This window comes from Stegodyphus dumicola, chromosome 3 (genome assembly GCF_044657685.1).
Source record: "Stegodyphus dumicola isolate Sdum_Otavi_A_Nest chromosome 3, ASM4465768v1".
In the NCBI taxonomy this organism is placed as follows: Eukaryota; Metazoa; Arthropoda; class Arachnida; order Araneae; family Eresidae; genus Stegodyphus; species Stegodyphus dumicola.
Genome location: NC_140770.1, coordinates 166,309,201 through 166,327,410, shown reverse-complemented (window position 1 = coordinate 166,327,410; position 18,210 = coordinate 166,309,201). Strand labels below are relative to the sequence as shown.

Below are 18,210 nucleotides of genomic sequence, written 5' to 3'. Positions count from 1 at the left end.
TAATTTTGCATTCTGGTAAGGAATTCCGAAAGAAGTTAAAGTAAAGATGAAAATTGGAATAACTTGTACATGAGTAGATGATTTTAGTGCAATTATATGAGAAATTGTTGTATTTTTCTATGTAATTATATGCGAAATTGTTATATTTTCTGTGTAATGTTATGTGAAAAAGCCTAAAGACAAAAGTTATTCCGAAAAAGTAAAAATACACAGGGACATGTCCATTTAACATGTAATATGTTAATAATTTTAGGTAATATGGTAATAATTGTAATAATGATAATAATTAACATCTGATATGGTAAGATGATAATAATATCTCGGTAATTTGGCGAGATATCGCCAAGCTGACGACAGTTTTGGAGACTTATTTTGTCCCCAAATTTGGCAAGAAATCGCCAAAAGTTGATACATTTAGGGACCATCTGGCGTCGTTTCGGTCCGGTCTCTGTATCACCGTTTATTATATTATTCATTGTTATATGCTAAATAATTTTTCATAAAATTTTAGTGTAAGCAACATTAGTATCAAACATTCTAAGTATTATAAATCTACTGGATATGTATCCAAAGTACGTAAGTGCAATGGCACCGACTGTTAACATTTCTTGTAATCTGTTTACTCATATGTTCTTAATTGGGTATTATGCAACTCATATGTCCTAAATTTTAATAAATAATGGAAGTGCAATTGGACTATACCCATTTATACATAGGAAACACTGGGTATCTCTTTGGTGTTCTACATGTACATGTAGAAGAGCAAAGGGTATAACTAGACCGTTACAATAAGTATTGTAACTGAATAAAAGTAATCGATCACTATATTAGCTGCAACCGTAATTCGACCCTCATATTGCCTTCCAATAATTTCGAGAAGCAGAAAGTACAAGAAATATCTCGGCGGACGAGTGAAAACTATGTAAGGCCGGACAGAGAGAGCATCTGCTCTCAGTTAGTTTTTTGGTTGAGTTACTGTTGTTGCAAGTTATTAGTTCATCGTGAACTGCGCGATATCTCCGGGTTCGCTTTCTCTTTAGGTGCGCTTTTCTTTGCATTGTGTTTAACGTTCTTGGTAGTTTGAAGTGTTACATCTACTGTGTGATACTGTGTACTGTGTGGAACACTTGTACTAGTATTTCTGTCAAAGCTCTGAAATATTTCTTTCAATAAAAATACATTTTTATAATCTATAATCAGACCTGTGTGCATTCAATCTATTACCAACCCGTACGCACGCAACAAACTAATTAATTAACATGAGAACCTTATTCTTTTTTTAACAATTTAACGACAAGATTATTATATCGACAAGCATCACGTTCCATTGCATTTGTAAAAACCCTACATCCACAAACATTCAAGGACTCAAACCTCAGCCTTCTGTCGCACCTTGATAGCTATTTTCATAAATTATAACGAGAATCTTCATAAAGTATAACGAGAAGATGACAATAAAAATTAACAAATAAAAATCCACTTTAATTAACCGTATACCTGCACACAGGTTGTGAAAAAGGTTAACAAAATTAAAAAGTGCAATTGTATTTAAGTTACAAATTTTATCCACATCTTCGATATTATTCAGAATATTTTTGTATTGCAGCTGTGGGATTTACCGGCTGGAAAACTTCGAACGGAATTCAGAAGCCATAGCGCTGGACTAAGTGATATAGAATTTCATCCAAATGAGCTTTTGCTTGCAAGTTGCAGTCCTGATCAGTAAGTTTATAATGTTTTCTTTGTTTCTTCTTTTTGTTATTTCTTTTCAAAAAGCGCTTAATAGAAATACAGGAATTAAATGAAATAAAAGAGTACGTAGCTTATATGCTGATTAATTTATATTAAATCTAAGGAAGACACAAAGCTATGCACCGGTCTCAGTATATCGTGTTTATTGCAAGTGTTAAGGCAACATGAATCAGCGTAATATCCGTAAACTGGCAGTTCATCCAATTTCATAAATTTTCAGTAAAATAAATATAAAAGTCTTAAATAATAAAAATAAAAAATTTTGGTTTATACTTTAATACAGTTCTTCATTAAAAACTGTTAGGTGCTTTGATTAATGTATCACTTCTTTTTGTTCATAAAATACTGTTAAGGAATTCATGTAAAATACCACTTCCGGTGATCCAATTTTACCTAAAATTTAATCAGCGCTTTATATTCATTCAGAAAGCTTAAATACGGAAAATCGAAATTTTGGGAATTTCATATATGCTATCATGGAAAAAAAATAATCACACCCGTACAGGCATACAGACAGACGGACATCATTGTAAAAATAGTAAAATGTGTTGTTTAGACTCTTATCTATGCTTATTCACTGAACACTGACAACGAAATTTTTCGATAGAAAACATTGCTTCTCTTTTCAATGTACATAGGTTGGCAGAAGGTAAAAATAAACGTAGTAAGTTTAAGTGATTCTTTACAAAGCTCTATAATATAATAATAATGAGTTTAAAATAATGCGCAACACTTACGCAAGTGCGTTATAGCGCAAACAAAATAAATAAGCAAAAATGGATGAAAAAATGGAGAAAAGATTGTAAGAAATAACAGTATGTAATATTATGATAAACACCAATAACTAACCTGTTATAGATGTAGGCCACTACTAAAGCTGGAAGTGGTTGTCACTTTACTATGAAGGCACCTAATAGGTGGGTAAAACCGTTGCCTCCTATGAAGGGACAGAACACCAGAGAAAGAGGCTCTCAGACCCAATCGCTCGAGGCAGCCATACACGGTAAAAAATGTCTCAATCTCCGAAGGCCATCTGAGGAGGCGCCACTCATCCCCAATCAACCCAGGAGGACTTAAAATGCTTCACAACACAGTTTCAAAATCACATAGCTAGACATCCTCCGTCCCTCATTGTTGACCAAGAAGAGCCCATCCCTGAAGGACAACCTTCGATATCAAGCCATGCAACGCCCCACCACCAGGGGGCCGACAAGAGTTCCAGTATGTTCCTTGCTGAGCCTGAACTTACCACCGAATAAACGATGGCTCTAGTCATTGTCCATTAACCAGAAGACGGTTAGTTACCCCAAACGTCGACGGTTTATTTACCCCGAGGTTAAATAAGTCGACTTTTTTTTTATTTTTTATTTTTATTAAATTAAGACTGTTTATTTACTCCAGAAATCGACGCTGTCTAGATATTGATTTAGCCAGAACACTAGGATGGCCATTCCCAGTCGACCCCCAGGAGTGGTCATTCGAATATAGTCAGTTCAGGCGAACTAAGTTACCAGTGGGCCACGAGGAGGCTTGTGTCGGATTAGAACTTTCCGCATAGCGCTTCTGCTTTACGCACACCTTACTATGTCTCGTATGTTTCTACATTGAGCAATATTTGCATTTATGTGCTCTACGTGTTTCCGGATGTATTCTATATGTCATGTTATGTATTCTCGTGTGTGTTTTTATGTCTTTATGTTACGTAATTACGAGTGTGTTTTTATGCTTTTACGTTTAATTTTGTATATCTATGTGTTTCAGCTTATATGTGTGTTTTAGTGTTTTAATTCTATCCCTTATATTCTTTTTAAGTTACTTTGTTTTATTAACAACGTCCTATATAAAATCTACTTGACATCTAGCCCCTGTATGGCCATGTAAACTCCCGGTGCAGCCTCACGGGGCTCCAGCGTGTTGTTTCTTCGAGATAGTGGAGGACATGGGACATATGCCTGTTTACCTATGTTATACGCCAGGCATCCCCGTCCTCCGTCACCTGTCACCTATCGGATTAGAACAATCAGAGGCTATGCGGTGCTCATAATTCCCTCGTAGCTATGCCCAACTCTTAGAAAGTCCAGATCAAAACCCGGGTCTCCTCCTTTAAAATGGTTGAATCCGGAAATCCTATCGTTCCCAACCTCGAGGAAGCACAATTACTCCCGCACCGAGGGGATAGACGATTTATTTATATCCATGGCTTCTCCGGGATTAGAGCCCTGGCCTTTCGTTACGGCAATTAGAGCCACTAACCACTTTACCGCCTCGTCGGTGGCCCTAATAAATTAAAAGACGAAATTTATCAGTGACAGTATTCTTTTTGTATTTTTTATTAAAATTAGTGAGTGTTTTTCTTACATTATAATTTTCTGGATATGGAAGAAATGTAAATTGGTATGAAACATGTGCAAAGACGCTAAAATCATATGTTACAACCTATTCAAACATCCAAAATAAATAATTATAAAGTAATTGTCTTAAAGAAATGTTATCAGTAGTGTTAGTAATGACAGGCGGCATATAAGCATTCTGTACCGCACCATGCGCATAGGGGAAAATTCATCCTCGAGATTGGGTATGGCTTCCGATGAGATCATTTCCTCTACGCTTAGGAATCCTTTGCTTAGGCTCGAGAGTACATCTCCATACCATTTTTTTAGATTTTGATAGCAGTATCGAAAAGATTATTACTCTTAGTGACGTGCGCTATATTTTTGGTGCCCATGAGATTACACTTCTTACGGCATTGTAGTGTGGTAAATTAAATTAAAAAATTGTAATGAATTTTCCCCCTAGAGAGAAAACGTATTATTTCTTCTAGTGCGCTAAATCAGTAAATATATATTAATATTAGGTGCACAGATTTTTAATAAATTTAATAATTTTTATTTAAAACCGTTCATAGTAAAGCTGTGGTGATTAATAACTCATTATTTCATGTTCATTATATACCTATTCTCTGCAGATGTAATATCTGATTATATGAGACAAGTCAGTTTTCGCAGATAGCAAAAATGTTGTGAGTTAACATAATACACAGTAAATTCACTATATTTGCAGTTCGTCAGGAAGATTAAAATTTATTTTTGAAGTTAGATTATTACAGATTTGGATAAGAAAAATAAAGATGCATATGTTTAAATTTAATAATATTTCTTTATGAATATTGGCCCTTTTTAATATGTAATATCTTTCGTACCTTTGTGTAAAAATAGTGTTTATCAGAAAAGAAAGCTTCTTTCCCTATACACGTGTATTAAATTCAGCGACAATACTGAATGTTTTTTTTTTTTTTTCATTTAAGGTTATAAGGTATTTCCCCCGCTTTACTAGCGTGCCTTCGTGGTGCTTTACTAGCGTGCCTTCGTGGTTCGTGGTTCACTTACTTCGTGGTAGTTCTGCACCCTGTGTCGGTATTCCAGAGGTCCGTGGTTAGATTCCCGGCGAAGGCGACTGCTAGTTTTCAATTCTCCTGCTTCCATAAAATACCTAATGTCACTGCAGTGGCGCCCAAACAAAAAGTGTTGTGGATGATGACTCTCCACACCCAGGATGTGGCGATTGGGTCCCCTAAAAACCCCAGTAGCCCTTTAAAAAGGGGAGTATATAAGGTATTTCTCCCTCTTTCCTAGCGTGTCTTCGTGGTGTAGTGATTCTGCACGCTGGGCCGGTAATCCAGAGTCCGTGGTTCGATTCTTGGCGATGGCCATTGCTGATTTTTAATCTCGTCTGCCTCCAAATAACCTAATGTCTCTACAAGACAAAAGAATATTAGAAATGGGAAAGACATTGACACTAACATGAAATAACTTATGCAGTTGTAAAGGAAATATTTTCTGCAATCTTAAAGGAAACGAACGCAACAAAATTACAATAATAGTATACTTACGAGCACACACTGCCTTTACAGTTGAGTCGAAATCGTCGGGTAATCCAATGTGTTTTGGTTTATGTACTAAATTCTTGAACTTGCTATTTATACAATCTAAGCGCTTATGTTTGCGTCTGCTATTAACAGCATCTTTAAAGAATTTTATAATTTTATTATTCCATAAAACAGGAAGCCATCTGCAGAACGCTACAAGTAAATCTTTTCGTCTGGCATTATTGATAAAAGAAAACAAACAATAATTTTAACATTTCCACGTCATTCAACGAAAACAAAACCGTAAACAAAACCCTCCTAAACGTCGATACTTCAAGAGAAAATGATATCATCGGAAAGTATGTCCAATCAGAAGCACGGATTTTTCCGTATGCGCAGGGCGCGGTACAGAATGCTTATATGCTGACGGGCGCAGTTCCAGTCCACCTAGCCGACCACATGACTAAAAGGAGGGCCGGCTGATCCAACCAAAAGCGAGGGAGCTAGAAGCCCGTCTGCGCTCCTACACTTGTGCTTGAATTAGCCGGAATTTTTCACACACCAAATCAACAAAATTAAAATCTTAATAGTAGTATGAAAAAACGAGTTCGGGACTAAACATTAAAAAATCATTGCTTTTATTTTTATTTCAGATATGTAAAGTTCTGGGACCTAGAAAATCAAAGGCTTGTTTCCAGCTCAGATGGTGATTCCGGACCTGTACAGTAAGTTTTTTAATGGTCTTCTATTTAGTTCATACATGATGTTTCACTGTGCCTAGAATTTTATCGTCGATTTTTATCAAATAGCACTGAAATCTGTCTAAAAGTGAATAAACATCCTCTCTACTTTGTTTTTATCTAGGAAACAGATAAAAAAAATAGTTGATTTCTGAAAGAATTATAAAACTAAGAGGAAGACGTAAAACAAAATGTCTCTCTTTTCTTTTCATTACTCGGAAGCCTTTAGTGAAATCAATTTCATTCCAGCTACAAAAGTTTATTTTACTACAGTTGTTTAGCGGGTTTTTTTCTTTTTTTCTTCTGAAACGAAACGGAAATTCTTTAGAACAGAAGTCAATTCAATACTTCTTTGAAACTACTATCTGAAATAGAAAAGCGTAGTGAAAGTAAAGGCTTCCTTGCAAAAACAATGTATTTAATTATTGTTGTTAGTTTCTCCTTCTGTAAATTGAACAAATAACTACTATTTTAAGTCTTCCAAAAAAAAAATTCTGAAACCATTGAAGAACTAAAACTATTAAAAAAAACTAGATGATTTGCCTTATAGCGAAAATTATGTATAATGAAAAGTATGTGCATTCCGAATACAAACTTTTTAACTGGAATGTATCTTAATTTAATTGATGATAAAGAAAAAGAATTGGCACTTGCTATTTTAGCAATTAAAATAAAATAAATTGAAAATAGCACATGAAATTGAATAGTAAAAATGAAGAGAAGCATAAGCTATATTATCGGACTTAAACCTTCGACTGTAACGGAATTAAGCAATTCTTTCATCCCAAATACGAGAGATATCTGTCTGTCGTAAATTTGTAATGCGCGTTGTGTTCATTTTTGTCCACCGTAATTTTTGTGCAAGCTGAGCTCATTGATTACCATCAAAACAGAAAATTTATACTCATTCTTTAGAATCATTTTAGCATTAGAAGTATCTTTAGAGGAGTCCTTCTAACGTTTTTGGACCCTTCCGTTAAGTTCTAATTTCTATGTACACTGCGCAGAAAAAAAAAAGGACAGTTCTATATCTCCCGTTCTACTGGGCCGATTGATGAAATTCAACTTGCGTTTCTCGTATCTCGAAAGCGGAACTTAGGATATGTATTAGATTTATATATAACATTGCTCTAATATAGGTGTATTTTGACACAAAATCGAAATTTTTCTGAAATGATATGCCAATGTTTTTCCATATTTCGATTCTACGACACAAACCAGGCCAAACTGCCAAGTTTTGTAAAATCCGCACGAGTAGTTTTTGAAAAATTAGCTCTAAAAATTTTAGCTTCTCAATGTTAATTGAATTTGATATATATTTATTAATATCTCATTTTTATTAAACTTACTTGAGTCTTCCTTTCATATTTCGAAATTTAGTTTCATTCCAAATGAAATTCGCGGTGGTTTTTTTTATTTATTTTTTAAATTTGTATTTTAAAATAATTTTTATAAATTTTTCGAAAAAAATTTTGATTATAATCTATAAAATTTTTTCCATCAGCTAAAAGTAGATGTATTTCTAAACATATCTGCAAAATATTATAGTTTTTTATTCAAAATTTCCTAAGATATACGTGAATTTACATTTTGGCGCGTTTTGAAATTTGGCATATTTATAAGCGATAATAACGAATATATGGTGTACGCAGTATGAAAGTATGAACGATGGCCCTTTTTTTCCCTCTCGTGCACAAAGGAAAATAGGTTGCTATAAATTAAGAAGTTCGCCAATTGAATTTATGTTGATGCAAACGGGAAAATAATTGCCAAGATAAATTTCTGAATTTCTCCATAAATTTTTGGCCAAAAATTACAAAATTTAAAATTTAAGCATAATTTGAGTCGTAGAATCGAAATATGGAAAAACATTGGTATGGTTTTTCAGAAAAGTCCGATTTTGTATCAAAATGCTTATGTTAGAACAATGCTATATAAATCTAATACATATCCTAAGCAGCGCCTTCGATGCATGGAAAATGCAGTTTGAATTTCGTCAATCGACCCAGTAGACCGGGAGATATAGAACTCTTCCATTTTTTTTCGCAGTGTACTTAGTATGTATGGCTACCATGCATTTAGATTTGTTTGTTTAATGCCTAGTATGCATGTCAATACAACAGCATTGCATTATTAGCAACTGAAACGCTTCGCTTATCGACGACCAGTTGTTTCCGACATCTTGAATGGCCATGTATTTTACAGTCTCCAGTATCTTCAGTTATTGTCAATGGTGTCCTTTTGTTGAATTTTACTTTAAAATTTATCTAAACTTACTCCGTAGTCTACGCCTATCAACAGGCTCTGCGGAAGGCAAAATGTCCGAGCAACCTGTATAAGATGCTAAGCAACTATCTACAGGATAGAAGACTACTAGCAGTTCACAACTCAGGCATAATAGAACAGGAGCAGACGAGAGGCTGTCCACAAGGGTCGTGCGCTCGTCCACACCTGTGGAATCTAACTTTCAACGAAGTTTTAACAGCTACATGGCCAGCGCACACAAAGATCTACGCCTACGCAGACGACGCAGCGCTAATAGTGAAAGGTCGAACCCGAAGAGAATTAGAGACTCACTGTAACGAAGTGTGCCAACAATTCTATGCCCTATGTGACAACCTTAAACTGAAAATTGCAGAGCACAAATCCAAAGTGTTATTAATACCTAAAAAGGGAGGTTCTCTTTCAAGAAGACCAACCATTAAGATCACCAATCAGAGGATACAAATAGTCAATCAACTAAAATATCTGGGCCTTACGTTCGACCACAAGATGACCTGGATACCACACATCCAGGACATCAAGATTAGAACAATGACAATAGCGAAGCAAATGCGATTATTTCATGGCCACAAATGGGGCCTCAATCCTCATATTCAGAAGGTCCTCTTCACCACAGTGGTGGAAAAGATAGTCACTTATGCAGCAGCAGTATGGGCTCACCCAATGCAAAGCAGGAAAATTAAACACCTTTCTACCATTCAAAGACCCTTTGCATTGGGTATCACCAGAGCCTACCGCACGACGTCTTCAGACGCGATCAACGTGCTGGCTGGCTTTCTTCTCCTACACATCCGTGTCGAAGAGGAGGCAGCAAGACAAATCGTCCTGCAGCTCAAAAGACTGTCACCTTTGACGAAGAATATTTTAATCCAGAGGACTATGAAGCTAAATGCTGCCCTCTGAAAATCCATCCAGCAGCCAAAGACACCGGAATAAGCATAATTACCAATCCAACTACGGCCCACCGTCCAGCACAGATTACTATCTTCACTGACGGGTCGAAGATAGACGAAAACGTGGGAAGTGCCTATGTGGTCATGCTGCAAGATACAGTCATAGATCAATGGAAGGGTCAACTAAGGCAATTTAATAGCGTTTTTTAGGGAGAAGCAGTGGCAATTGCGCAAGCAATCCGCTACCTGCAATCCCACCACTCCCGCAATGATATAATAAAGACAGACAGTCTTTCTTCGCTATACGCAATAGGAAACCCTGACCACCCCTCCGATATTATTCAGGGAATACAGGAAGATCTGCGAAAAAATTCCCAACTCCATACAAGACTTGAATGGATCAAAGCGCATGCCGGCCACCACGGCAATGAGTTGGCTGACCATCTAGCCAAAGAAGCTGCCATAGGAGCAACATCTCAACAAATCAACATCCCATGGCCAGTGTCTTACCTGAAAAGAACATTGCGCTTAAAGGCAATCGGGAAATGGCAGCAGCCATGGGATAACAGCGATACCGGCCGACGGACTTATTACCATGTCAGCTACGTGGACACTACCAAAAATTTTGCAAACATGCAATTGGTAAGATACATTACGGGTCACGGACCATTTCCCGAGTACTTTAACAAAGGCGGGATAAGTAACACTAGCCAGTGCGCCTGTGGACAGACTGGCTCTCCGGAGCATTATCTAACCTCCTGTCCCCTTACAGAAGGGCTACACATCAACCTTCCGTCGACCAATCGACAAGCTTTCTGTAAGTTTTTGATAAAACAGAGGCACTTGGTTAGAAAAATAGGGCTTTTAATGGATAAACTGGCCGATCTTAACACAGACCTGTGCCATACTTAGCCATATAGACGAATAGTAATTCTGTGTCTAGCACCAACTACCAACACCACAAAATAACTGTGAATTATCGTAAGGAGTGTCCAACACTCCTAGCAATATAGCAAGAATAAACTATTTAATCAATTTGCATTATGCCAACCAAACGAATTATGTCTATTATCTGTACCGCAATATGTAAATAAGGACCATCTGTACCTGTTTATAAATGTATCTTAAGTAACATCACCATGTAGTTATGTTTTATGTATGTATATGTATAATGCACCCAATGCTTCTATACTCAATGTAATTATGCGCCTTGTATTTGTATATATATGTTCTAGTATAAATGTTACTGTATTTATCATTAACTGTATTAATCATTGCTGCATTATTGTATTAATATTATTTAGCATCATCAAATTAATAGCACCATTTCAACCTTATTACGTACTTTCAAGTCTACGAGACTAGGGTACTATGTGCATTAAGATTGTGAGCCCAATGATTACTATGTGCCTAATAATATGTATATATATATATCCTCGTATATATGATAATGTAACCATGCATCCGAATATAACATCACGCAACATGACACTTTACCGCATAGTGTTAATCTAAAGTCTTAATTCTAAAAACCCCATTGCATTAACTAACTTCTATAGCATTATTATTATATATATTATATATATATTTGTTTATATATTATGTATCGTCTGTATATGTACCATGTATATAATGCTTATAAATCCAATGATTACTGCGTGCCTAATAATTGTGTATACGTGTTTTAGTATGTATATAACTGCATCCATGGCTCCGCGCATATCATCCTGTAGCATGGCACTGTACCACATTGCGTTAAACTAGGATCTTACACTAAAACTAACAGCACCAATGAATTGTTCCAGCATTGTACTAATCTTATGTATTATGTACGTATATGCATAGTGCATCTAATAATTATGTATCCTATGTTAAGTATGCACCTAAAAATATTTGTATATTTTTATATATATAGTATTAACAAGTAGAAATATTATTGTATTCATGCGTCAGTATTTAACACTGTGTAACATGAAGCCGTTTCGCATAGTGTTAAACTAGAATTTTACTATAAAATTAACTGCATTTATTACTTTCCATAGCACTGTATTATGAACCATCTGTTTATATATGTATATGTATACCATGTACCTAATGTCTGAGAATCTAGTGATTATTATGTGCCTAAAAGTTGTGTATATGTATATTAGTATATATATTAGTTTATCCATCCAATCGCCTACAGCATCATGTAACATGTAAAAATAACAGCACCAATTACTTGCCCTAGCATTGTATTAAGAAACTAATATATGAATATGTATATGTATTATGCGCCTATTGTATACGTACCCAATGACAATTATGCACCCTATAATTGCGTATAAATGCATTATTTTAAAATACTATAAAATTAATTGCATCAATTATCCTCAACGGCACTCTACAATGTACCATCTGCTCATGTATATAAATGTGCCATGTACACTGCTCAAAAAAAAAAATGGGACAGTGCTATATCTCCCGTTCTACTGTGCCGATTGACAAAATTCAACCTGCGTTTTTCATGTCTCGAAAGCGCGACTTAGGATATATATTAGATTTATATATAGCATTATTCTAACATAGGTATTTTGACACAAAATTGGACTTTTTCTGAAATAACATACCAATTTTTTTCCATATTTCGATTCTACGACTCAAATTATGCCAGAATACCAAGTTTTGTAAAAATCGTACGAGTAGATTTTAAAATATTAGCTCTCAAAATTTTAGCTCTTCAATGTTAATTGAATTTGGCAAATATTTATTAATATCTCCTTTTTTATTAAACTTTTTTGATTTTTTTCTCTCACATTTCGAAATTTACGTTCATTCCAAATAAAATTTACCCATTTTTTGTGTTTTATTTTTGAAATTTCTATTTTAAAATAATTTTTATAAATTTTTCGAAAAAAATTTTGAATTATAACCTATAAAATTTTTACCATCATCTTAAAGTAGGTGTATTTTTAAGCATATCTGCAAAAAATTAGGATTTTTTATTCAAAATTTTCTAAGATATACACGAATTTACATATTTTCGCGTTTTGAAATTTGGCATGTTTTTTTTGAGCGACAATAACGCCAAATGTGGTCTATGGATTTTTGTTACACTGAATTGCCACAGCTATTTTTAACCTTAAATTTCAAGTAAAATTTTACGGAGAATTAATTATATGACATTTTTTTCCCTCAATGATGCGTAATAAATATTTATTAATACTATATTTAAAGCTATTTTTTTAAATTATAGATGATATTATTCAAATTTTTAACTATTTTTTTAATTTCTCTATATCTTAAAAAAAAAAAATAAATAAGAGTAACTTTTTGTATGAGTAAATTTTTACCTTCGGCGTTTTATCGTCTGCTGCTTTACTTCGTTTAAATCGAATTGTCTAAAACTGAGAATTTTTGTTTGATGTTTATTTGAATTTTATGACAGTAACTGCATAATTTATTTCTAAAAACAAACTGTTGCTTTTGAAGTGGCTGAAAGAGCGGCTGATACATATTTTTAAAGCACAGTATATTTTTATAGAAACATAAGATTTAGAATAATCATTTTTATAAAAGTCAAATTATGATATAAACATACAACCCTCTAGAGAATGAATTAATGGAAGTTCGGTGGTTGTGTAGAAATGATCTGCAGCTACTTAATGGCTGGATAAGTCAGCAGATTCTGTGGACAAGTAAGAATAATTATATAAACGACACCCAACATTCTGGATTCAATTAACAACGAGGATACGATGTTTATTAAATGAATTCAATAAGTTTTAAAACATAAAAAATTAACTAATTTTTTTATCTTAAAATGTATTTTTGTGCGTAGCGTATTTTCATTATATTCTTAAAATTCTAATTTAGAATGCAATTGTCAAGAACTGAATCCTAATCATTAGTAATATAATAAGTAATTATTACGGTTATTAATAAATCCTTCTTATAAATTGCAAATGTTGCACACGATATTATTTAATTACACTTCAATTCTAACCGTCAGCTCTAGCAGAAGTTACAAATCAATTACATTTAATTAAGGATTGGATTGGATTGGATTGGATTATTTAATTATCGCAAAGCACACGAGGTTTATCTGCCTAAAGGGAGGGATTCCTTCGTGGAGGATTTTCTAAGGGAAACTGGCTCGTATACACGTTACGCATGGGGAAAACCACGAAAACGCCCATGCAGCCAGCCCGTTCGCGGGATTCGATCCTCGGACCGAACTACCAGTGTTCAGCGTCTTTACCGCTCGGCCGCTGGTGGGCTATTTAATTAAGGAACTACCATCTAAGTTTAAAAACAGCGTACCGTAGCACCAATTCAATTATTGGCGCCGCATCTTTCATGTTACTCCCGATTGGCAAGCTACATGATTTTTAATGAGTATTCGGGTTTTGCTAGTAACTTCACTTAGAAATCGCGCTTAAACTAGGTTAATTGGTTATTTGAACATAGAAAGAACATGGGAGCTATTTGATTAAGATGCTTTCATACAGAACCTTTGTAAAGAGAACCTAGAAAACTACGAAAACCAACCATGCAGCCTGGGTTAGACTTCGCAACAAACAATTAGTATTTAGCAATCTTCAAATGCTAGGCAACTGGTGAGGCTCCATTTAAATCTCCAATTTAATATTTTATTTCTAAATATTTAAAATGTTGTTGTATTGTTAGACACAAAAAGCAGAATTTAAGGTTTGTTAACTCGTTAGTAAACTACCAAGCCGTAGTGCAAATGAATATTCAATTGCTTTTGCAATAATTGTATTCACTTAATATTCTTGGAATATGAGCTAAAGAAGGAACGTTCTCGGAAGATTAAAGAAGTGTTTAAATCCAGTGATATTAGGTTTGTCTTACAAGCTCAGGATCAAAACGATTCTGCAATTGCCCGAGTAGTTGACTTGTAAATGACTGTGAATTAAGCAGATGACTTTTAATCTTACGTTTTCAGTCAGAAAACCTATTCCGAATGTTTTGTATTGCATGACAATGCATCTTTTCATCAGTTCAATAACCAGTCGGAGAACCGCTTGTGTTCCGAAAATAAGTATGTGTACTCAATCGTCCTGCATGTTCTTCAAATTTGTCTTCTTGTGATTTTTTTCTTTCCTAAAAACTAAAGTTGCCTCTCAAAGGAAAGTTTTTTGACATTGAAGAGACAAAAGGAGTATGACATCTACTTTTAGAGGCATGTCAAAAACAGATCTCTACAAGCCTCTTCTTCCATTACATGTTGTGCAGTCAGACAAAAAGTTGCATCAGCGTAAATTTTATAATCTATTTTTATTCCACTCTGATTACTTTATTAACATACAGTGAATATATACTAAATCTTTTACTTTAGCTTAAGTAATTCGGAAGTTTTGACGGAATTGTTGTCGGATCTAGAACTTAGAAGATAAGTCAAATTAAATATTTCGATAATCCAATAAATTCAAGGTCGAAGTTTCAATATTTTATTTTCGGAGGGAGGGGAAATTTTTTCAGTTTTGGTCCATTATCCTAAGTATATTTGCTTTGATTCTTTATTTTTCCATAAAAGCGAAAAATGTACGCTTGGTATACATATAACGCATAGCTTCAAATTAAAATTTAATAATATACAGAGTGGTTATAATTAAAGTTCCACACTGAAACGGTCATAAAAGGAAAACTACTGGATCAAATGTTATCAAACTTGGTAATCGTGTAAAGGAGATCATGGGAATTTATTTTTCGCGAAAAAAAAGGAAGTTGGAAACCTCACCACCAGGGGGAAAATGGCGCTGTATGCAATATTGTTAAACGAAATATGGGTCGGAATCTAACTTAACCTTTTGTTACACGGGTTTAACATGTTGCATACCCTTAAGAAACTTTGAAGTAGGCAAATTACCATTTAAAAGCGTTGAATTCGATAAAAGTCGAGTGCACCATCCGTGTAAGGGACAAATTCGTCCGTGAAAACCACGAATTAGCGATTAGAAAATGTGAGATCGCAAATCAGTCGCACAAGTGCGTACAATCTGGAAATCGTTTTCTTACAGATCGCTAATTTGTAATTTTTTAAGCCTGAATTCGGCACTAAAACATGAAGATACTGATTCAAAACGCTTTTAATCGATTTGGGCCAAAGAAATCCCTCATGTTATCTATCTAGTTCCATTGCATTCTCCTACTGCATTCGATTGCATAGCAGTCATTCCACACCGTTTAGTGTTGAATGACAGCTAGTTTTATAACTGAACCATTTTTTTCTGAAGAGCAGGCCACAGCTGGACCACTGTGATTGCAGCTCACTTAGAGTCAATGTTAAAATGTTTCGTGATACATGAATTGCATGGAACTGCAGTAACATGGCATTTTAGATACTACGATTTTTATGCAGGGCTGGGCCCCACCTCACGTGCGTCGCACAGTTACTTAGGAAACATTTTACGAATGAACGTCTTATAGGCCGACAATTCCCCTCTTCCCACCAGGCCTCAATCTCTGTGACTTTTGGCTATGGGGTTATCTCAAAAGCACTGTTTATGGTGATATTCTAAACAATTTGGCAGAAATGAAAAATGTCCGTAACATTCCTCGTGATATGCTAAGAACTGCTGTTAAGAATGCAGTAACAGGATTTAACTTGCTCTCGTAAAATGCTGGACGCTACATTGAACATGCTTCGTAACACGTTTCGGAAACTATTAAACACATTTAAAACAGATGTTTTCATGTCTTATTTTATTTAACAATATTGTATACAGCGCCATTTTTCCACTGGTGGTGAGTTTTTGAACTCTTTTTTTTTTCCCCGCGGAAAATAAATTCTCATAACCTCCTTTACACGATTCCCAAGTTTGATAACATTTGGTCCAGTAGTTTTCCTTTTATGACCATTTCAAATTGGAACTTTAAGTATAACCACCATGTAAATTAAACTTTAAAAGTCTGACAGTTTGGTTCAAGTCCCAGCTTTAAAAATATATATATTTAAATATAATATTTTATATTAATCCTCTTAAAAAGAATGTTTTAAGAAGCTAATTTTTCTCTCGCGTTATAGATTGTATAAAAAACATGATCTTTAATATGATTTAGATTGTTTCAGCCGATACAAGAATCGGGTTACTCGGTGGTACAGAATAAACCCTGCTGGACTGTTTTATTTCTTTGTCATTTAGCAAAAATCCTTTAATTAAAATATTTATGCTTTGGACTTTGATCTATATTTTGTTTATAGTTAAAATGTTTAGAAAATAAAAAGCTGTCTTCAGCTGAAACGCAGTTGATGCAATTGATATTTTAAAAAAATTGACAAGAATGCAAAATTTATGGAAGTTTAGGAATCGAAAAATCTTAATTTTTTTGTGTGAGCACTGAAAATAACTGTAGAAGGAAAGAAGAAAATTAGGGAGAAAATTAAGCAAAAATTTGCAGGGAAATTTGAAAGAAAATAAAATTCAAAGAATTTAGGTGTTCAAAGAGAAAACACTTGGACGTGTACACCACCACCAGCAAATACCATCAATTGAGCTTGCGTTAACAGAAAAGACAAAAACGATATCATTACAGATTAAAGTGAAGAGCGACTGGTTGTAGACTATATGGTTGTATAAATTTAAATTACGTTATAGAACATCATATCGTATCATAAATGGAGAATCCCATGATTTTCTCAGTAGAATTATTTAAAGATTCAGGAGTTTATCCAGTGATGTATGTGGATGTCACCTAAAGACGTTTTTGTTTTCCTCCTGATGAAACAGCGGCTGAGCGGTAAATCGCTGAACACTGGTAGTTCGGTCCGAGGTTCGAATCGTGCGAACGGGCTGTCTGCATGGGCGTTTTCGTGGTTTTCCTCATATGTAACGTGTATGCGAGCCAGTTTCCCTTAGAAAGTCCTCCACGAAGGTATCCCTTCCCTTAGGCATAATAAATAAACCAAAACCTCTTGATGAAACCAGACTTTCCTTTCATCTCATACCTTCAAAATGTTTAGCCTCTAAAAACTGATAAAGGCTCTGACCAAATACTTCGTGATGAACTTTCTAAGAGAAACCAGCTAGCATACGCGGTACACATGAGAAAATCCACGAAAACGCCCATGTAACCAGCCCGTTTACCGGGATTCGAACCCCGGAGTGAACTACCAGTGTTCAACGATTCTCTACCGCTCGGCCGTTTGTGGGCCTTTATGAAATGGAAGGCGATAACTTTATTTAAAATGATTGTCAGAAATACCAAGATTATTTAGAAAAGTTGGATACTTTTTAATATACTTGCAAAATGTTTAAAGAAAAAGAGCAAGAATAAAGTAGAATGCCTGAAGAAAAAGAAAAGAAAAAATAAATTTTTGCGTAAAATTTAATATTTCTACTTTTTTTTAATTTAAAACTTTTTAATCTTATGATATTTGATTCTTGCGATTTCAAAAATAAAATATTTGACTAAAATATGAATAACATTTTAAGAAACCAAATGTAGGATAAATCTATGTAAAGCAATGGGCACAATGATTAAACTGTTTAAAGCAGTGTATGCAAGTCATCCTATGTTAAAATGTCCGTTATACATCTCTCTTATTTATATATTTCTTTTCTGAACGGAACATTGAAAGGCGTGTTAACTGTGCTTTACTGTAATTTCTCTTTTAATATATGCAGTTTTCAATTGCATCATAGTCTAGGTTACAAAATATTCTTCGGAAAGA

The 18,210-nt window shown here is 34.5% G+C and overlaps 1 protein-coding gene across 2 annotated transcripts in view; it reads left to right on the top strand.

Annotated features, from left to right (window-relative positions):
- The window catches only part of LOC118199580 (katanin p80 WD40 repeat-containing subunit B1-like), a 331,155-nt gene that overhangs the window by 246,472 nt on the left and 66,473 nt on the right, over window positions 1-18,210 (top strand). For both annotated transcript variants that reach the window (XM_085813586.1, XM_085813587.1), the window contains 2 exons: window positions 1,607-1,722; window positions 6,271-6,342. In XM_085813586.1, coding sequence (XP_085669712.1) covers window positions 1,607-1,722; window positions 6,271-6,342 — 188 coding nt within the window. The remainder of the gene's footprint in view (window positions 1-1,606; window positions 1,723-6,270; window positions 6,343-18,210) is intronic.